Source organism: Anser brachyrhynchus, assembly GCF_964034855.1.
Source record: "Anser brachyrhynchus genome assembly, chromosome: 6".
Taxonomy (NCBI): Eukaryota; Metazoa; Chordata; class Aves; order Anseriformes; family Anatidae; genus Anser; species Anser brachyrhynchus.
The window spans coordinates 39,154,317-39,175,546 of record NC_137700.1 but is presented as its reverse complement, the minus strand read 5'-3'; the positions used below and the strand labels follow the sequence as shown (position 1 = coordinate 39,175,546).

The 21,230-nt window shown below is 40.5% G+C and overlaps 1 protein-coding gene across 3 annotated transcripts; it reads left to right on the top strand.

Moving 5' to 3' along the window:
- The first annotated feature begins 1,431 nt into the window (after window positions 1-1,431).
- Window positions 1,432-21,230, top strand: TIAL1 (TIA1 cytotoxic granule associated RNA binding protein like 1). Of its 3 annotated transcripts, none has more exons than XM_080597420.1 (12): window positions 1,432-1,758; window positions 8,063-8,159; window positions 11,911-12,060; window positions 12,363-12,417; window positions 12,730-12,817; window positions 14,696-14,771; window positions 17,000-17,108; window positions 17,405-17,500; window positions 17,587-17,671; window positions 17,957-18,080; window positions 18,569-18,708; window positions 19,622-21,230. In XM_080597420.1, exons 1-12 carry the CDS (start codon window positions 1,730-1,732, stop codon window positions 19,737-19,739), a joined length of 1,167 nt encoding a protein of 388 aa, XP_080453546.1. In that variant the 5' UTR covers window positions 1,432-1,729; the 3' UTR covers window positions 19,740-21,230. The 3 variants fall into 3 exon arrangements, with proteins under 3 accessions (XP_080453546.1, XP_080453547.1, XP_080453548.1); XM_080597421.1 differs by having other exon boundaries at window positions 1,440-1,758; window positions 11,962-12,060; XM_080597422.1 differs by lacking the exons at window positions 1,432-1,758; window positions 8,063-8,159; window positions 11,911-12,060; window positions 12,363-12,417; window positions 12,730-12,817 and adding an exon at window positions 13,907-14,232.

Here is a 21,230-nt window from a genome sequence, read left to right as displayed (position 1 = left end):
CATACTCCGCCTATACAGAGTTATTCTGATCCGTTTCCTAATTGGCAATGCCTAATTTAGCTTGTTACTAGCTAAAGAAAAATAAAAGCTACCATGAAAATTCTTCCATTAAATATTTTTTGTAATGAGACCATTTAATGGCGTTAGCAAGGATTTTTATGTTTGATGTTAAAGACGTTTTTTTCTCAGAAGTTTTGAGGGAATAACAGAAAAGCAATGCGGTAAACTGAAAATTGATTCCAGTGTGCTCAAATATTTGTAATGCACGTAACCATAGCTTGTTGGCTGTGTGTTCCCCTCAACATGAAGACTGGGTTTTGATGCACTGTTTGAACAGTTCTAGGCCGTTTTTGTCCAGCCTAACCTGCTCTCCTTTGTCAGTGTGAATTATGTGTCGCGGTGACAATGGTGCTGGCTCTTGGAAATTTTTCCAATACTCAAGAAGTGAAGAGGGCAAATATGGTGTTTGTTTTTTTTTTTTTATACCCAAACACCAGCGCTGTGACAAAGGACAGAGCTTCCAGAGAGCTTCAGGAAACCACTGCTTAACATGCCGCTACTGAAATTGCCAAAAATTGCCTCAGGAACCAGGCTGAGGGACCTTCACCAGGCGTTTGGGCACGTGTGGTACCAGCGCTGCCGGCGGGGCCTCCCTCCCTCAGCACCAGCAGTGTTTGATGGCAATTGTGAGCTGTACACGCGCTGTGGATATATACTGAAACCTTTCCAGCCGTGACTGAGTGAAGTAAAACCAAGTAGCTGATGTAAATCACAGCCTGATTTACGTGGCCTTTTTGTGGCGTTTCTGCTATTTGTATTTCCCTCCCCGCCTCCAAGTGCCGACCAAAAGCCACCCCTAGATCCAACACCTCACTCCCCAGCCCTGTGCAAGCCAGGGTCGGGGTGTCCCAAGAGGGCGTTTTGGGGTGTCCCAGAAGGCTGGTTTGGGGCGTCCCAAAAGGACGGGTTGGGGCGTCCCAAAAGCGCAGTTTGGGGTGTCCCAAAACCACAAAGCCCGCGCTGGGGCGGAACACCCAAAAATGATTAATTTTAACCAGCGACAACAACACGCGGCGGGGACTTTTTATTCGCCGGGCGCTGCCAGGTTCAGCGCCCAGGACGCGGCGCTAATGAAGGGGGGGCAATTAGCGGGGCCGCCACGCAATCCCCCTGCCCCGCTTCCCGCGCCGCCCGCGCTCGCCCCCGCGGCGGGGCGGAACGCGCGGCGCCCGGCCTGCGGCGAGCGGGGCCCGCCCTCGCCCCTCGCGCCGGGCATGCTGGGAGCGGTAGTTCCCTCCCCGCTCCCCCCGCTGGGCCGCCCGCGGCCGCAGGACTACAGCACCCAGAAGGCCCGCGGGAGGCCGAGGGCAGCCCGTCCGTCCCGCCGAGCTGTGCCCGGCCGCGACTACGATCCCCAGAGCGCCCCGCGGCGCGGCGGAGCGGCGCGGGCAGGAGCGGCCGGGCCGGCAGGGAGCGGGGCCGGCGGGGCGCGGCTGCGCGGAGCGCGGCTTCCTGAGCGGCTGGCGGCGGCGGCCATTTTGTGGTGCCTCTTCCCTCCGCCGAGCGGGCCGCGCCGTCGGGACCTGGCGAGGGGGCGAGAGACGGAGCGAGGGCAGCCGGGGCCCTCAGCCTCACCTTCCCTTCGGCTCCCTGCGCCGCGGAGCCGCCCCCCCCGTCCCCGTCCGGCGCTGCCCCCGGCTGCGGCTGCGAGCGGCGCTCACGCACCATTATGGAAGACGACGGGCAGCCCCGGACCCTGTGAGTGGGGACGGGGCTGAGGGGACGGGGGTGAGGGGACGGCGGCGAGGGAGCGGGCTGTGAGGGGACGGGGCGTGAGGGGAGCGGGCTGTGAGGGGACGGGCGCTGAGGGGACGGGGCGTGAGGGGACGGCGCTGAGGGGAGCGGGCTGTGAGGGGGAGGTGGAGAACTGGGGGGAAGCCGAGGGGCCGCGGCGGTGCCCCGGGGTTTGGCCGGGTGTTTGCGGGGCGGGGGGGGGGTCCCTGAGCCCCGTGTCGGGGTCCCCTTGGGGCCGGACCTGCCCCCCGTGAGGGCGGCCGCTGGTTCTGTAGGGCCGTGCGAGGGGCTGGCTGCGTGGTGGTGTCTCGGAACAGCGTGCAGTAACTTGGGGGCTGCCATCTGCTCGCTGTTCAAACACACACATTTGAGCTTTTTGTTGTTGCCGGCGAGTTGCGTGCCGCTCTGCTGGTGTGGCTTTGTTGCGCGCTGCGAACTTGTAGCGGGGGGCCCGTCTGCCTGAGCAGGCGTGAGCGCACAGGCTGCCGGGCGAGGTGGTTTCAGTCATCTCCTGCGTTTCCAGCTGCCGGGGCTGTGTGCTGTGCGAGCAGCACGGCGGCCGGGCTGTCCGGGTGAGAAAGGCACTCCAACACTCAACCCCCCGACAGTACGGCGCTCAGGCCGCCCGTATGTGAAACACAGCTCGGGACAGTGCCAACGCAATCTTTGTCTGTTTAGTTTTAGGGACAGTGGTTTTCAGAAAGGCTCTCAAAGATGTTCTGGATTGAAGGCCGCTTTGAAGAAACTACTGAAAACGGAGCAAAATAGCTCTGAATTGCTTAATTTGGTTTCCAGTACCAAAATGATGACTTGGCATTTGAGGCTTTCCGAGGCAATTTGTGTTGTTTTTTTTTCTCCTTCCTATGTCTCCAAAAGTTCTGTTAACTTGCTCATGATGTAGTAGGAGTACTTGCTTAGTCTTTGCTCGTGGAGATACTTAGTTTGAATAAATGCATCTTAAATACTCTCACTTTTTATGCTGACTGCTCTAGTGGTCTGACTTTGCTTGGCCCAAAGAGTGGAAGTGGTTCCCAGAGCGCCGCTTGAGAATGAGCGGGGAGAAAAGGGCAAAGGTGCTCCATGTTTTACTCGGGGCTCTTTTCTGGTACTGATCGGTTCCTCCTCCTTTTTTCTTTTGTTTAAAGAGCTATATCTAGACTAAACTTTAAAACGTTCCCTTACCGCTCACAAGTTTTGGCGCTGCGCTTGAAGTGGGTTCATCTTCCCCAAAGCATCCACCAATGGCCTGACTTAGCCTGTGGTCACTTGACATGGAAAAAAATTACATTTGTGCTAAGATGTCTGAAATGCCATCGCTACAGCTGCCCAGGATGTTTTATTGCACACATGTGACTCCCCATATAATTTGTCAAACTAATAACGAGCATATACATTCAGTTCCCAGTAGTTTTGTAGTAACCACAGTCATGCAGGGTTACTTTCCTAAAATTCTTTTAGGGCTGTTTTCATAAAACACAAACATTTTGCTGTAGCGTTGTTTCTTACGCCTCCCTCTTCTCCCTACTCGTATCTGAAATATATTTAAATTTGTAATCGCAAGTTCATATTTAAAGATTATTGTGCTGGGTAATAGTTCTCCCTTATATCTGTTATGATCTTCCGTAGAAATAAAAGATGTACTGTCCTCAAGAGCAACTAATAATATTGTGAGTTGAACTCTTTCATTTAGTTTGTTTTTACAGGAGAAAGCCTAAGTAAAGAATAAATTGTTTGTGTAGCTGCTTGACCATGTGCATAAGCACTTGGCTGATAAGTGAAGCTTTATGGATGTATTTGCTGAAGGAATAAATGAAATACTAAAGAAAAACCTGTAGGGATTGCGTTGTTGTTCTCAGTTGTGGTAGGTCAGTGACGAACCTCTAAGAATTCAAAATATCTTCTGAGGCTTAATATAGAAAATAGACACCAGTTCCATTTTTTCTCATGTTTCATAACTAATAGGCCTTTATGGAGACGTGGAGAACAACATCCAGTGTTTTCTGCCAAAAACTTCTCCTTACTGCTTTGAACAATTTGCAGATAACTTGGGAAAGGTGGACTTCTGTGTCATGATTTTTGCTGGTGGCATGAGATCTTGGTCAGCACCCTTCAAGTCAAACATGGTACAGAAAATCAACAATGTGTAATTTTTTACCTTTTTTTTTTTTTATGCGGGCTGTGAAATAAGCTACGGGCTTCTGAGTTCTTTGTGTAGAACTCTTGAAAGCTCTGTTTTCCATGGGCTTTGCTGGGTCTGTTTCCATCGTGAGCTGTGTCAAAGTCCTGTTTCTACTTCAGAGTGGAAACTAGGCTATCAGAAACTTCTTCTGGTGCTGGTGTTTTCAGCTGCCAGGGACAACGGGAAGAAAAGTTCCCAATTTGCATGTTCTTATTAATGCTATCCAAAAAAGTGTCAGGAGCAGTCACTAAATACCTGTAAGTTGTTGCAGGTGTTGCCTTGCCGTGTTGTGCAGCAAGTACTGTGCACTTTAGACAGGATGCACAAGTCAGACCCTTCAGCTCTGAACCCAAAGCTGGATTCGCTTTTCTTGTGCACTTTCTTTCAGTTCAATCCTCTTGTAGAGGGGTATTGTCTGTTAGTAGTCTACGGACTAGATTTTTCTTATTATTTTATTTCCTGTAGCTCACTAGCACTACTCGGAGAGATGCTGCTAGAATTCGTAGGGATTTTTCACCCCAGCAGCGGCATTAGTCCTTATAATACTTTCTTCAGTAGCGCCTGCCATTTCTTGCATGTTGTCTGCATGAGTGTGAAGGCTTTTTTACTGTCTTTCATCAAAGTAGTATGTAGGGGAGCTTTTGTGGACCTAAAAGTGATGGCTGTAAATGTCCCTTTCTTCCTTACCCTAAGAGTTGAATTCTAAACTAATTGCTGCTATTTGCATCTCTTATTTTTTTGTACAATTTTACAAGATCTCCAAACTTGAAATGCAGTTTCTTATTCTTTGTCTTGTCAGCAGCATTCAAGTATAGTATATTGAAACTTGTATCAGGGTATATTTGTGTGTGTGTGTGTTGTGTTTTTTTTGGTATGTGCTTATTAATTGGTATTTAAGTGCTTCAAACTTGCAGAAGGGAACAAACACGATTGCCTGTATGCAAAAAGCCACAACTTTTGCTGCCCTGTCACATTAACCAAGACAACAGCCTATAAAAGTATAGTAAGTGCTTCTTCTCTGTTGGGTTTGATTTTTATTTATTTATTTATTTTAAGTCTGAATAATATATCCTGTAGGATGTAACAAACCAAAAGTATTGAAATACCTGGAAGAGCCTTTTGAAGGCCATGTGTTTTCTTTAGGTGTATTTCTGCTTACTTTGTTTTCACAAAGTAGAATAGAAAGTACTGTGTTATATCATGCATAAGTGGAGGTTAAAAGGGGGAAATTTGGGTGCCCCAGTAGTCTGGCGGTATGTGCCAGGGGATTAGCATCAGCTGAGATGTTTTGTGTTTTCAGAAAGGTAAGGTTTCCGTTCCTAACGTGTTGAATATATTTCTTTCCTTAGAGATACACTGTTCAAACAAGGTACCTGGAGCTGTTTACTTGTGTGTTTTTTTCAGTAATCTTTAACTGTACTGCAGGAGGTAATGTTACTGCAATCTACTAAGTTAAAGACATGAAAGCAACCATCAAGTCCTGACCTTTAGTGTATTGTTTCAAATTTGTAGTGGTGTGTGTTCATGTGTTTTACACGCACCTGAAGAGATTTAGGTCTCTGTGGATGCTGTCATTGTCACACGAGCCTTTTATTGTGAAGTATTCTCAGTGTATTCAAGTTTCTGAGCATTAGCAAATTGTGAAAGGTATTGATGCTTTCTGATTATGGTAATGGTGAACATCAAGGCAGTATTTATCATATACATACAGAGAATTAAGGGACCATTAGGACTTTACGTCCCCTTTGAATCTAGCAATCAGCTGGTCCAAAATTACTCTGCTCATTTGGTTTTTTATGCAGCCTGTTTCATAGCTGAAGGTTACGATGTGGCATCTTGCAGAAGACACGGTGGGATTGGAAAGCCACCTGGTATCTCTTCCAACAGTTAGCACAGCTTAGATTGATTAAATGGGTTTAGAAGGAACGGTTTTCCTGGCATTTTTGGTCAGGAATTCCAAAAGGAATTGTGCAGATTGTACTTCGGAAATGTAAGAACTCTGAAAAAGGTACTAATATGTAGAAGGTGCTGAGACTTTGGCTTCCTGTATCGTTACTGTGTTCTTTGCTGTGCCTGACTTGGCAGTAGGGGTGAAGTTAAAAGGACTGCCCTGTGTTTCCTTCCCTGTCAGTGCTCCAGCTGTAGGGGTGCTGCTCAGGCACGCAGGTAGCTAGCCCTGCTCCACAACGTACGGGGCAGCAGCCGCAGGTGACAGGTTCCTGTCGGTACTGACACTTCCCGGAGCAGCTCTTGAAACCAGATCTTTCCATCGGATTGTAATAATATCTGCAAATGGTAGTGTTTCCACTTAAAACTGTTAGTGATTGGAAATTTTAACTTGGTGAATGATTAACGAGCTTAGTTAAGATTTCAGGTAGCAGTTAAACACTTAGCCAGATCTTCTACATTTTCAGAACAGGGAGTTGAAAAGTCCATGAGGCAGGCAGGTTGTCTTACACGGGGTCTTCCTCACTTTGGCAGGTCTTAACTTTACCAAAATGCTTCCTAACAATGCAGTCTACAAATGCAGCTTCCATTAGTGATGTCTCCTAATTCATGCATGTTTAGTAGGAAAGTAAAAATACACGAATGCATTTAAGGGACGTTTGTGTGTCCAGGTGGCATCCTGTAGGAAGCTCGCTCTGGATCTGGTGCAGCACTTCTCTCCTGACTCCGAGTTCGGAGCTGAGCTTTTGAGAGCATCAGCATAAAACCCTGTGAATTTCGTTGTGTGGTGTTCAAATGAAAACAAGTGGTGTCAGTTGTCATTTTGCTCGAGCTAAGCGGAAGTCCAGTTGTGGAGCACAGAAGCAGCTTTTAAGACTTTTACTCGGAGGGACGCCCATTAAGCGCAAGAAGCGCGCACAGCGCTGCACGGAGACGCGCTGGGCTTACGCATGGACTGAGAGCTGCTGGCTCGCGTTGGAGCTCACCGAAGTGCGTTAGCAGCTCCCACTGACTTTTTGTTAGGGGATTCTATAGTGGATCAGAGTGTAATGAATAAAATGTGTATCTTCTTTCAACAGATAAATACAGACGTTGCGTTCTTGTTACTGGTTGTATTTGCGTACCGTATACCTTGACGGGCTTATTTTTGTAAAGAACGAATGCTCCTGGGCTGCCGATGTGGAGTTGTGCTGACATGACGTGCCTTTCCCTTACCAACTGAGTTTGATTCCAAATTGGGCATGCTTTTTTTAAAGGAGTTCTGTTTTGTATGTTTGACTTTTTCTGAGCCATCTCTGTGACCTGGTTTCACTTTTTGTGAGTGTTAAAACATAGCAGAGTATCTAGGAATGGTTCTAGAACTCAGCTATTGTGTGTGTTTGGTTGGTTTGGTTTTTTACTATTTGTGTAATTGTGGGACTCTATCTAAACTTCACAAAAACAATTCCAAGTTTTGGAATTTCTAAGGCTTTATAAATTAAAAAAAAATTAAGAAGTGTGGGTGATATTAAAATAACATTGCTAAAATTGGGGGGGTTTTTTGCAGAGGTGGCATCTGTTGAGCTAGATGGCATGGGGAGTGGTCCTGTGTTGCGGTGCTGCACAGATTGCCTTGCCTGTTGCTGAGCGGCCAGGTTTCCCACTTCAGGAAAACAGAAGAATTGAGGTGGTTGCTTGCAAGGCACAGCACGGTCTGTGTCCAACAGCTACTGTTGAAATAGGAGGCGTTAGCTGTGGGTTCATACCCAAATTAAAGTGGGCTTGATTAGATGCTCAGTGGGAAGTGAAGCTTAAAACATCTTTGCCCAGTTGGTCGCTTGTTCTATCCGACATTCCTGAGCAGCTTTCTTCCTGCTTGTGACACTTCTTTGAAGAAAGGGTTGGTGCTAGATATCGATGTCCAGTACTCTGTCTGTTTCATGCTTCACATTCTCAGTTGTGCTGCCAACTTTTTAATTTAAAAAACACATGGATGTCGCGTTAAAGCTCTGTCATAAAATCATTTGTAAATAATGTCTTTCAATTTAAGATGCCTGGGATTCTAAAGGGAGATTTTTTCATAGTCATTTAAGGATTAAAAAAATTAACACTTTAAAAGGTGAAAATTTCTGGTTTAATTCTTTTGTTTGTTTCCTTGTGTAGCTATGTAGGAAACCTCTCCAGAGATGTGACTGAAGTCCTTATACTTCAGTTATTCAGCCAGATTGGACCATGCAAAAGCTGTAAAATGATAACAGAGGTAAGGCCTTTCACATCCAGAGGGGTAGCAACAATAATGTAATTTAGGGTAAAATTGTGGGGGCTTCTTTTGACATTACTGGTAATCTGTTTTTCTGGGGTCGATCTTGTTTATATTTTCTGATACCTTTTTGCAGAAGAGATCTGTTGTTGAGCACAGTCCTGTACTTTTGCTGGTGGCCCTGCCATATCTGCTCTGTCAACTGATGAGATTCTGCTTTAATGTAAAGGATTGTTGTGCTCTCTTTTCAGAACTGTCTTGTTCTGATAATCAAAAAACTTTCTTGTTTCCAGTGTTATTCATGGCTATTTTTTCCATTTTAGACTTTATCTGAACATGAACAGTCAAAAATTCTTCTAAATAAGTTCTTCTATTCCTGAGCCTCTTCTTCTTTAAATTGGAGTAGGTCTTGTCTGCACTAGCCTGTTCTTAAATGAAATTTTTCTTAGAACAAAATTTCCTTAGTATCCCAGATACGGTTTTTATATAAAGTGTTGGTAAGTATTAATACTTTCTTCTCTCACGTTTGTAAACACTCTGATACATTTAGGGTTGGTAGCCATTTCTGTGATCTTCCTGACATATCCTAGGCAACTTCTTGCTGCCTAATGTTCTTCCCTCTTTCTTCATTTATAACCTACAAGCTTCTAGCAGGCAGGGACTGATCAGAACTTTTGCTAGGTTTAATTTTTGGTTCTGTTTTTTTTTTTTTTTGCGTGCTCTTGTGGTTCCTACTAACTTGTTATTACAGATTTCTGAGTACAGTCACCTTTTTTTTATCAGGAACATTAATAAAAATATTAAGTATGCCTGGTTGCAAGACTCATCCTCTTAGAAACACCACGATAGTAACTCTTCAGTTATCTGCTTTTCCTTTCAATGTGGCATGCTGCTTTTTTGTTTTTAGCCACAAATTAACTTGATGCTTGTTTAATCACTCTCATCTTTGTCTTAACTAGTAATTTCTCACGTGGCACCTTTATTAAAGCTTTCTAGGAAGGTAAGAGTTCTGCCATGGTTGTTGGAGAAAGAAGAGAAGAAAATAGCGTGTTACAGAACACTCTTGGTAGTTTTGCTCTAGAGAAATGGTGATTGTCACATACCCTTCAGAAATAGGGTACTGCCACTGGCTGGGTGAGAGATGTTGGCATCACTCTGATTTGCTACGAAGTGGATGAGAAGTTCCAGTGCTTATTTTATTTTGTATAACCACAGAAATCAGTGAGACAGCTTTATGAAATAAATGTGTAAACAAAAAGCCACTTGCAGCTTGGTTCAGGTGTTAGGAGGTGAATGTACTCGGCTGACCTTAGCACCTGTCACCAAGCAGGGTACCATGAGTGCAATGTTGAGAAGTTCAGCACCCATTTACTCAGTGCGCTGTCTGCCCTCACTGCCCCAAAGCCACCTGATAGACTTCACAAAGAAGGGAGGGTAGGAGAAAGATCTTAATAAGAGGGGAATTCATATTTGAAGATAGAAAGGGCAGCGTTTTTCACCTCCGGAGTACCTAGGAGGGGTGTTTTGTTGCATCCTTTAGGGTGTGTTTGCATTTCAGAGGTACTGTAAACTGTGTATTTATACTACTGGAAACGGGTTTTGATATGGAGCAATGCCCTATAATTACTCTCCGGTTCAAAGAGTGAATACATGGAGAAAATAAAAGGGAGGACAGGATCTTTTTCAGGTAGAGTTGTAAACCTGTCAAAGTGATAACCATAAACAGTGTGAACTACAAATGTTAGGTATGCCTTTACCTGTGTACTTTGAAGGTTTTAAACATTTTTGTATAGTGTGTTAGTTGTTCAGGTATTTAAAAAAACAAAACAACAAGTTGTTTACAGTCACACAAAGGAATATGCTTACACCTTGAAACTGACTACCCAGGTAACTTCAAGTGGTTGGATTCTAGACTGGAATTGGCCTGCAGCTGTTGTGCTTGTAACTGTCGAAGTGCCTGTTGACATTGTTCATCCTTCTAATCCCTGCATTTTAAACTTTTCACAGATGCTGTTACATTTAAGCAGTTCTTACCTGTCCATTGTTACTACTTCAGTCAGTCGAGTTTATACCTGAGTGTTTTCCTTTTGTGTTTTTTTTTCCTCTTCAGCTGTTTGCATCAACTGTTTTTTTTCACTCACTTTTTCCCTTCCCTCATTTGCAGAAGATGTGGCATGGACATACTAAGTGGCTAGAGTTTTCAAGTGTTTATTCTGGGAGCACATATAGTCAGCGGGTGGTGTGACAAGCATTTGCAGGTATCTTGAACACCTAAAGATCTGGGCCTCTAAAACAGAGGCTCTTATGTTCAGACCAGTTCTTAGAGCAAAGAACACCTCCTCCCAATCTGAAAGTAACGTTGGATGCACTTCAGTTGAAGCATGAAGTGCACTAACTTGTAGTTTCCTAAATCTTGTGTTCAGCGCAGCAGGAATGTAGTATGAGAAGAGGGGTGAATTAAGGCTCACTGTTTTGGGGCAGCTGGGATCGAGGTACTTTCAGAGTACTTCAGGGCTCTCCTGACTTAAACTCCTGTTTATAGTCTCAGATACATAGTCTGTCACCGCCTGTTACTTTGCATGTTAGAACACCCAGTACTGCAAGTGTTTAGAAGGATGACTTCGGACTGCTTTATCATTTTAGGTGTATAAAGGCCTCGTGAGCAGTTTGGCTATTAGATCTTCATAGCTTCCCTTGTTCAGATCTAGACAGAGCTGTGTTTGAGGAAGTACAGTCCAGTTTTACAGGACAGAATTTGGTTTTCTTTATCCATATATGCTTGTATGAATCTTCAGTAGTTAAATAGTAAAAACTGATGAAGGTCTACTGGTCTACTCTTCAGTTAGTGCTGTGATCTGACACTGGTGAAAGTTGATGTGGAGGAATAATGATGCCAAAACAGTTGTTAGACCCTTCCTTGTCCATGCAAGACATAAGTTTAGTTTTATACTCGTTTATTGTCTTCTGGTCTGTGTACACGTAGCATAGTTATTGCAGATATTTTGATATAAGGCCCTAGCTCTTGTACTTCTGACATTTGGGGGGGGTGGGGGTTGGGAATTAAAGTCCAGTGTCTCGTAGTTGTGTCTACTTGATCAACTGTTCTGAAGGCTTTCGTGTTCTTTGCTTTTCATATCCTGGTTTAGGGAGCTTTATTTGTTAGTTTTTTTTAAAGAAGATATAAGTCAGCCTACAAAAGCAGGTTATATCCAAGATGCAAGAGAATAGCAATCAGTTAAGTAGTATCTTCCCCCCTTGATCATTAATTATTTTGACCCCTTTTTAAGGGATGTTTCCCACTTGTTAGGTGTAACGTTTTTCACTTGAGGCCAAGAATATGCAACCTCTGGGTTGCGGTCTACTAATGATTTTCAGGCAAATAAGAGGAAAGACTTCTTAAGCATGAGGAGAGAGAAAATTGGTGAAAGTGTATGTGGGGAACAAACCTTTCAAGCTATGAGTATGTATTAGAGGCAGAAGACTATATTTGTTCTTCTCTCTACTCTTCCCCTTTTCCCTCCTCTCCATCCAGTCTGCAGATCACCTTTCTGGTAGTTGAATTATTTTTAGTTCAGTACTGAGACCCCATATAAAGTAAACAATGCTTCAGAAATTGTTAGACCACTAAGAAGCCCATCTTAAGAATTCTTACATTTAAGTGTAATTTCAAAGGCTATTTCATGAATCTAATGCAAATCATTCTTAACGTTTCTAGCTATAAGTAATATATTTTCCTGGATTTTCTTCTCAGCAACCCGATAGCAGAAGGGTCAACTCTTCTGTTGGATTTTCTGTTTTGCAGCATACAAGCAATGACCCTTATTGCTTTGTGGAATTTTATGAACACAGAGATGCAGCTGCTGCATTAGCTGCTATGAATGGGAGAAAGATTTTGGGAAAGGTAAGTTGTTTACCTTGTAATCTTAATTTTAAGGGAAATAAGTTCTTGTAAATAAATAAACCTATGGGAATTTTTTGTTAGAGATGTTGACAATGATTAAATATTATTAGAATAAAATACTATTGATTTAAAAATAAAAAAAAAATCTTATTTAGGAAGTATTCTTTACTTTTTTTAAAGTGCTACAGTCTTTTATATTGAGCGATGATTTTTAAACATTGACAGTTGTAACCAACCCTTAAATTAACTTATAAAATGTAAGAGTTTTATGAATTTATACTAAATCTTATACTTGTTTTCAGGAGGTCAAAGTAAACTGGGCAACAACACCAAGTAGCCAGAAAAAAGATACATCCAGTAAGTAAAGTAATGGCACAGTATTACTTCTACACAAATACTTAATAACATGTGGTAGTAATTGCCATAAACGCATTTAAACATAACTTTTCTCCTTCCCATCTTGTGTTTAATAGAACTTTGCAAACTAATTCTTCTGTTTTCTGCTTTACAACTGGGGAAACTGGAGTGGACACGTTTAGTTGCTGCTGCTCATCGAGTGGAATCGTGGGCGTTCCTGGTTCCCAGTGCTGTACGCAGAGCATCACTTTCTCAGGAGTTAAAACTGTAGATAGCAGTGAAATATTTGATTAGTAAATTATTTATTTTCAGATCACTTCCATGTGTTCGTTGGGGATTTAAGTCCAGAAATAACAACAGAAGACATCAAGTCAGCATTTGCTCCTTTTGGTAAAATATCGTAAGTATCATAATAAACATTGCCAATATTAGTTAGAAAATCTGACAGTAAAAATGTGGTTCTGATTTGAAATGTTACTTCTTATCTTTTAGATATTTTTTCTGATGTTAATTTCTTTGTGTTGGGTGGGCAGTAAAGAGGGATTGTCTTTTTATCTTGGTATTCATATCACTTGATGTATATACAATAATGTAATTGTGCTCCAGTTTTGCTGAAAGGGATATGCTTTTAACTTTATATACTAATATCTTTCAACTTTTTATTAGAATTTAATTACTGTTTCTAAGTGTGATTTTTTTTTATTGTTCACAATGTGTACAGAATAGTGACTTTATAAGTGGTATATGTTGCACCTTTGGCATATTTTATATGCATTCATACTGCGTTTTATAGGCAGTATCGAACGCTAGGCAATTAAATAATTTTATGAAGCAGATTGTTGTAGAACTTATGAAAATCTGAAAAAAGCTAATATTGAAATTTCAATTACTTTTTTAGATATGATGAATTAAGATTATAATATTTAAATTAAGAAATGTTGGATTTATAATATGTGCACACTTCTGCCAGTTGAGAGAGTTTCTTTACACTTCTCTCAGAAAATTCAGGTGATAACAAATCATCTGGAGTTTCAATTGAACATATTTAACATTAAAAGAATGCTTGTGAGTTCTAAAGTATATATTTAAGAGCACTGCTACAAAAAAATTTGTTAATCTGTTACCAGCTTATTTTATAGAAATCCTTTAAAGTTGCACATGAACTTTTTTGTACGATTTTACAGGAATATATTTCTAAGAACAAAATTTTTATTTTTCTCTTGTTCTGTACGCATATTTTTAAATGAATCGTAAATCTTACCTCTGCTATTTTGTTTACTTTGCTTTTTGTCTCTTAATGTGGTAAGTAGTACTGTTTAAAAATCGATATAAAGAGAATAATTCAGGTTTCTGTTTCTCAATCTATATTTATACCTGAGACCTGCAGTTTTTCTAAAGTCCAAGTCACAATTAAAAGTAATAGCATTCTGGTTATTTTGCAGAATTGCTCATAAGAATGGACAGGATCTTGAAGGCTAACTGCAAGGAACTGTGCACACTGGAACTCAGTTGTAGATTTTTTCTCATTTCTATTTATTCTTATTATACATTATTTATATATACATATTTTAGTATTTACATTTTAACATTCTATATTCAGTGCAGTTCTATATTTCCAATCATTTTAACTTACTCACTAAAATTTCTGTGTAAATTTGTTGTTTTCGTACTGGTGTGCTTAGCATTGTTGTTAGTTTTATTCTCCTTTCTTAAATTTCTGAAAATGTCAATTTTTCAAAATTTACAGCTGCCCAAACTCCAAAATGATGGTAGAGAATTGACCAAGAAAAATAAAGAAATCTGTTAACAGGCCATGTATGCCTTTTAATTCCTATTTTTTCCTCTTTTTCGATTTTTTTAATATTTCATATATTTTGTATCACTAGGCAGAAGACATTTAACTATTTAGAAAATGCATGGTAAATTAGATAGAATTGTTACAGTAATTTATAGAACAGTAAACCTTAGTGGACCCTAGCCAATAGAATATTAGAAAAGGAAATTCTGTTTCTCTTATACTTCCAATTTGAACATTCTAGTCTTAGCCAGTATAGGTTATGTGGATAGGTTGCATGTCTATTACATGTTATTTTTTTTGTCCTACTGCTTTTTTCTAACAGGTAAAGAAGCAATAGGGAGAGTTCAGGAATGACTAGTTTTAGGGCTAACTGAATTTATAAGAAAAATTATGCTCACAATACAGTGTGTGTGGTTCCTTTTAGTTTTTATTTCGCTGGTTGTTAATATTGCCCTCATATAGCTGTGCTTCTTTTCACAGGGATGCACGGGTAGTTAAAGATATGGCAACTGGAAAGTCAAAAGGCTATGGTTTTGTATCTTTTTATAACAAACTGGTGAGTAATCACAATGTAAATTTAAAATAATTGCAGATTTTTCCTCTTTTAGTTTTTCCTGTTTATATATTCACTACGTAACAGACTTTCTCAGGGGAAATTTGGGTTTAGGAGACAGTTTAATCAAACTTCCATTATTTGTGGTAAGGGATGAAAGAATTATGAAAGAATTTAGATGACTGCAATGGGGCAAGAACGTTCTGAAGAAAGATTCCAGAATGTAGAAAGCTTGTTTGGGTGTGTTAGAGTTTGGCTTAGTCTGTTGAGCCATCTCTTGTAGAGCGAGTGGAGTGTCTAGTCCTGGGTCTAGCGCTTTGGGATGCTGCACTTTGGGTCTGCTAGCTGAGGCACCGCACCTCGTCCACTGTCGTTTGGTGTGGTAGGGTAGAAGCCCCGCAAAGTGAAGCTCTGGAGCCCTCAGTCCCAAGCTGTGCACGCAGTTACGCAGCAGGGCTTGGTGTTCGGCAGGCTTAGGTTCACACCAAAGCTCAGTCTTGCTGGGGACCTAATGCTGCCGCGTGCGTGGCGTACACTAAAGTATAGCTGAACTTGCTTCCTTGAGCTCTGCAGCTCAGTAAAATGTCCTACTACTTATAGCAATACAAGAGCCTCAGCAAATCATTCTTGGTAATTCTGAAGTTAATTAAATAAATGTATGGAAATGATTTGGAAAACTGAGTTGTGTTTATTCAGAGATATGTTTAGGACAGCATGAGGTGGTTTTCCTTACCCATTAAGGTCTTAATGCACACCACAGTTATGAGAAAATTAAACTGCTGCATTGGACTGGAACAGTTACGGCATGGTCTCGGTTCCATTTTTGTTGTAGCTATGATCATCAAGACTAGCAGTGAGATGAGTTTGAGCTGGTTTGATTTCCTAGTCAAGTTGGAAGTTACTGTGTCTTGGGAGCAAGGGTGCAAGTTTTTTTTATTGGTGTTCTCATAAATCCATCATTGTATTTATGTATTGTCTTCAAAATGACCACTGTGCATTAGTAAAAGAGGAAGATCAAGGTCCTGAGTCATTTGTATTTGAGATAAGTCTGTCCTGAAAGCAGTCAGTGTGGGGCAGGGAGCTGCAAGCCATTCACCTTTAAATTGTCTCTGTGTTCCCTTGGTCCCTTGTGCTTTACTTCCTTTCTTAAGCTTTGTGCCCTTGGAAAAGCATTTCAAGCATATGTACTATTTGCTCTGCCTCTCTTCTTTCAAAAGAGTTGGGGGGGAAATAAAAACGATTGCTTCTTGCAGAGTTAGCAAACGTTTCCTTTTTTACAATGTGAGCTTAGAGATTGTCTTTTAGCTTATATTCAAGATAAGGTGTTAAGCCATGTGGGCCGTGGACTCTTTGTTTTTTCTGGGTGTTTGTGTGTTGCATACATACAATGACTTTAACACTTACAGAAGGTATGTCTGAGCGTAGACTGCTTTGTAAATTGCATACCTTCAAAGGGCAGAAGAGAGGAAGGGGTGGGGGTGGAGGGGCAAATAACAGGAAACTGCAAGCTCAGTGGATTTCTATCCCAGCATTAGTGTGTTTTATTAACATATCATTCAGCCTTCCCTGAACTTACAACTTTTCTCCCTAAATCTACCCAAACTTGGCCTATTACATTGAGTGCCTGTTAAGGTTCTAGAAGGCCACACTCAGGCATTTTTATTTTATATCGTGTCTTCTGCAGCATGTACTTTGTTGTATAAACTTTAGTTGGGTTACAGCCAAGAAATTTCTCAGTGAGGGATTTTGATGATTAAAAAGTCTTTCTTCACTTTTCATCTGTTACTATCAGATATGCTTTTGTGTGTTATGTTCTTGGTGATATAGTCAATTGGCAAAATCATTTGATTTTCCATAATTAAAACTGTAGTCCTTTCATTTAAATAGTTGCTTCTGGCATCTGTATGACCCTTGCACTTTTTTGGGGCAGCCATCAAAGACTGATACACTACCTTTACACAAGTATCTGTGTGTATGTGACTGTAGTTGGCTTTGGTTCTGTGTAAAGAACATGGAAGAGGGGGAGGGCTTTACTAAGTTGCTTGTCAGGGCCTTCCTATGTAACACTTGTCTTGATGTTACTTGATTTTGTCTGCTTACTAGGTAGTTTTTTCAGAATTTCATGTACTTTTTAGCAGTTGGTGGAATTAACTGACAACTAAATCTTATACACAGGCTTATACGTACTTCTTATTTGTATGTATTAGTAGTCTTTATTTTCATCTCTTTAGGATGCAGAAAACGCTATTGTACACATGGGAGGCCAGTGGCTGGGAGGCCGTCAGATCAGAACTAACTGGGCAACACGGAAACCACCAGCCCCCAAAAGTACACAAGAAAGTAAGACCTTTCTGTAAAGTTATGTTGCATTTGCTCTTCTGCATGGCACTGTTAAATGGAGGAGTGAAACAGCGTTGCCACAATCATGTCACTTAATTGAATATCTAGTTTGGCTTCCAGATCGTAAAGAATAGATTTTTCTGCTATGTTAAGTCAACATAGTGGTGGCACTGCTGCTCTATCATAAAATATTGGATGTTTATTAAATGCATAATTCGCACATCTGTACGAGGTAAGTATCTGGGACTCTGGTTACTGCTAGCCTGATGCTTAAAAGCAGCCTTCTCTCTTTCTAGATAATACAAAACAATTGAGATTTGAAGATGTAGTAAATCAGTCGAGTCCAAAAAATTGTACTGTTTACTGTGGAGGAATCGCTTCTGGGCTCACAGGTATGATTTGTTTTACTGCTTCTTTAATTGCTGAAACTTTCTGGACACCAAGATGGCTACTAATTCAGAAACGTTCCGTCTTGTAGATCAACTTATGAGACAGACTTTTTCACCGTTTGGACAGATTATGGAAATCAGAGTGTTTCCTGAAAAAGGTTACTCTTTTGTCAGGTATGGATAAAGGACAAGAAAATCTGTGATTTTAAGGTAGTACTGTTTCATCTTTCTCTAATTTTACTTGAATGAACTTCAGCTGATGCCTTAAAAGCTGTTGCCTTATGTTCATAGAAAAATTTGGAACTTTTAAGCAGCCACCAATCTTTTTACTTGTAAAGATGAAAATCTGTTAAAGCAGATCTTCTTCTCTGGATTTTCCTGTATGTATGGAGTCACTTTTTTAACAACCCACTGAAGGGACTATGAAGCATAACACTAGTTTGTTTTTACCTTCTTTAGATTTTCAACCCATGAAAGTGCAGCACATGCTATTGTTTCAGTTAATGGAACCACAATTGAAGGACATGTTGTTAAATGTTATTGGGGTAAAGAATCCCCTGATATGACTAAAAACTTCCAACAGGTAATGGCATTTTAACCTTTTTGTGTGTTCTTATATTTGTATCACAAAAGCAATCAATTATCTGTAATGCATCCCAACTATAATAGCTCGATGTTGTAGTAGCATTCTTATGAAATTCCGTGTTCTGTCTCAGTTATGTTCCAGTTGTTCATCAAATTGGGCTAGTGATTTTGGTGGAATATCTGGTACTGTCTGCTGGATATGATTCAAGATAGGGAGAAACTTGGAGGTAATTCTGGTTCATGCTAGCCCTCTTACCGCGGACTAGCTGACCATCCAACCAAACATCCCTTGGTATTTAAAAACACGTGTGTGTGCACACTCTCAGTATGAGGATCTAATTAGGTCGCAGTGCTGTCTCACTTTTCTGATTTTACTATGACTAAATAGCCAGCGTGACTGACAGTCAAAAGTGTTGCCTCTAGCAGCTGAAAAGGAATATAATCCACCTCTAGAACCTGAAGTGCTAAGAATTTTTCTCTCCTTAGGTGGATTACAGTCAGTGGGGGCAATGGAGCCAAGTATACGGAAATCCCCAACAGTACGGGCAATACATGGCTAACGGGTGGCAAGTACCGTCATACGGAATGTACGGCCAGGCGTGGAATCAGCAGGGGTTTGGAGTAGAGTGAGTAATTGTACTTAACGTTTTTTTTTGTAGAGCGTTGCAGTAATGTTGTGTCTGAGCTTCAGGCTCATTTGATTCAAGGATTGCACAAGGTGTCAAGCCTTGTTACGTGCTAAAGCTTATGTTTAATGATTACCATGGACCAAATAGTGGGGTGAGTCACTCTGGCTTGTTCATGATAAGACATTTTGTGCACATGGGTGTCTTGAGACTCAAAGTTAACAAAAACTGCCTCTGTGTTAGAGTTTCAGGTGGTGGTCTTGTCTGTTACCTAAAAATTTGAGATTCTGACTTGTGGTGGTGAATACTGGAGAAGTCTAAACCGTGGAGCCCTAGTGTTTACCAAAGGGTTTGTGACTGAGGAGAAAAGAAACTACATAACGACATTTTAACTTTTGCGGTTTCAGAATTTGACTGGACTCTTAATACCTGAAACCTTCACCAGAGTTCACCAGAATTTTTTTTGTTTTAATACACTTCTAAAATAACTTCTTTTGTTTAATTTCTCATAATGTTTAATTGGCAAGAGATGAAGCCCTGATAAACTTATCAGTGGTACTTATGCCAATTAGGTGTTGGGGATTTTTTGCATTTCTGCATCACTGGTGTGGAATTACAGACGCATGCCTGTGTTCGTGCCTTTTGGAGGTGGTGGTTCTGTGTAACTAGTATCCAATACTCCCCCCCCCCCTTAAAGCTTAAGGCGTTTTCAGAAACCACATGTTGCAGCATTGTAGCCTGGTATAAAAGGCTTCTGAATTACTCATAGAAGAATAAAATGTTCTATTTTGGTATAAATGGTAGCGTAGGAAGTGTGTTTTATGTTCTTTTTTTAGTCTGTTGACTTGTAAATAACTTGACTAGCTTGCATGATTTTTTTCTTTTATTTTTTCTTTTCCTGTTCCTTTTTAAGCCAATCTCCATCTGCTGCCTGGATGGGTGGATTTGGTGCTCAGCCTGCACAGGGACAAGGTGCTCCTGTAATACCTAACCAAGCTGGATATGGTATGGCAAGCTACCAAACGCAGTGAGCTGGGACTCTGTTTAAAAGTGTGTATTTCATGATAGGCTGCAGTTTCCAGTGATGCTCTGAAGACTGGAATGTAGACAATGAAAAAAAGAAAATATTTATTTTAAAAATGGAAATGTTTGGAACCTTTAGCACAGCTTTGCTTTGGTGAAGGACACAAATGTCTTCTAGTTCTGCCTTTTTAAGTTTTTGTTCATGATGGATATGAACATGTTTTTCTTTGTGTACAAAAAATTAAAAATAAAGTCAATAAAGACAATTCTGACTACAAATTTTGATATAGTAGGAGAAATGGCTAATGAATTTGATCCTTAGGTTACCATTCCATTTTTTTTGTTCTGTCTTCAGCGTTTTATATCACTGTGCTTTTTAAGAGAAATGACGTTGAAAAACAGCAAGTTGCTTTTAGTTGAACACACATCCTGAAATAAACTGTGGACCAATCGTTACAACCTGCTAGACAGTATTGGTTTTTCAAGAAACCTATGGACATCGCTCTGAAAGCATACGTAGGTCTTGGAATAATTTTTTTAAAAAAATATTTAATTTTTCTACATGCTTAAAGAAAACAGAGTATGATACAAAGAATAGTTCGGTCTGAAATGAAAAACAGTACTGTCTGAGTTATTTCACATAACTTCTGTCCACATTCAGGCACATATTAGAACTTTTCAGAGCTGGTTTGCTTATTAAGATTGTAGGAATTTGCATTTAATTTTGAGAATTAAAGAAGTTTTTTGCAGGTATGTTGTTTGTATTCAAATCAGACAGTCGTACTTTTACATAAAGTTTGAAGGCTACACATTGTAAATATTTCATAATTACAGTGTTTCAAAAGCATGCTCAAACATAGAAGTAGCAATGTAATTATTCTAAGTAATACTTAATATACTCTACTGCTTTAAATGCAGTAGATTGACAAGAATGTGCAAGACTGACATTTCCAAAGTTGGCTATTATGTAAAGTTACATAAAGAACTATAACAAAGAGCCTTAATTTTAATTTCATAAATCTTCAATGCATCACCTTTTTGTCATTAGAAATACGATTTTTTTGCTTTACATTATTTGGTATGTAAATACCTTGGTTAACAACCTTGTAAACCTATTTCAAGGTTATTATAAGTTGTATAGTATCTTGAGTGTTTTGAAAAATCTTGATGTTTTTTAAGTCTAGAAATATTTTGCCCAAGAATTTTTTAACAAGATTGTTAAAAACATCTTATTTTAGAGAATATTCAATGTGCCATTTGGTAAATGGAGATGCAGTTGAAACAGTACACTGAGTTGTGACTTATTTTTAATTAAAGTTTTTGTCTTTATGGGTGGTTTGCATGTGATGAACCTGTACAGAGGCTGGGTTGTTTGTGTACTGAGTGTGTAAATGGATAAATCATGAAGATGTTTAAATGGTATACTTGGGTTATTTCTGAATAATTTTATGGATACATTGATATAAACTGCCTCAATAAATTTGAAGTTGAAAATGAAT

Excerpts from the sequence above, each read along its gene's own strand:
- TIAL1 (XM_080597420.1), top strand. The coding sequence starts at position 1,730 with ATGGAAGACGACGGGCAGCCCCGGACCCT. Across the intron at positions 12,818-14,695 it reads GCTCCTTTTGGTAAAATATC|GGATGCACGGGTAGTTAAAG; the intron begins GTAAGTATCATA and ends TTCTTTTCACAG. Across the intron at positions 17,672-17,956 it reads AAAGGTTACTCTTTTGTCAG|ATTTTCAACCCATGAAAGTG; the intron begins GTATGGATAAAG and ends TACCTTCTTTAG.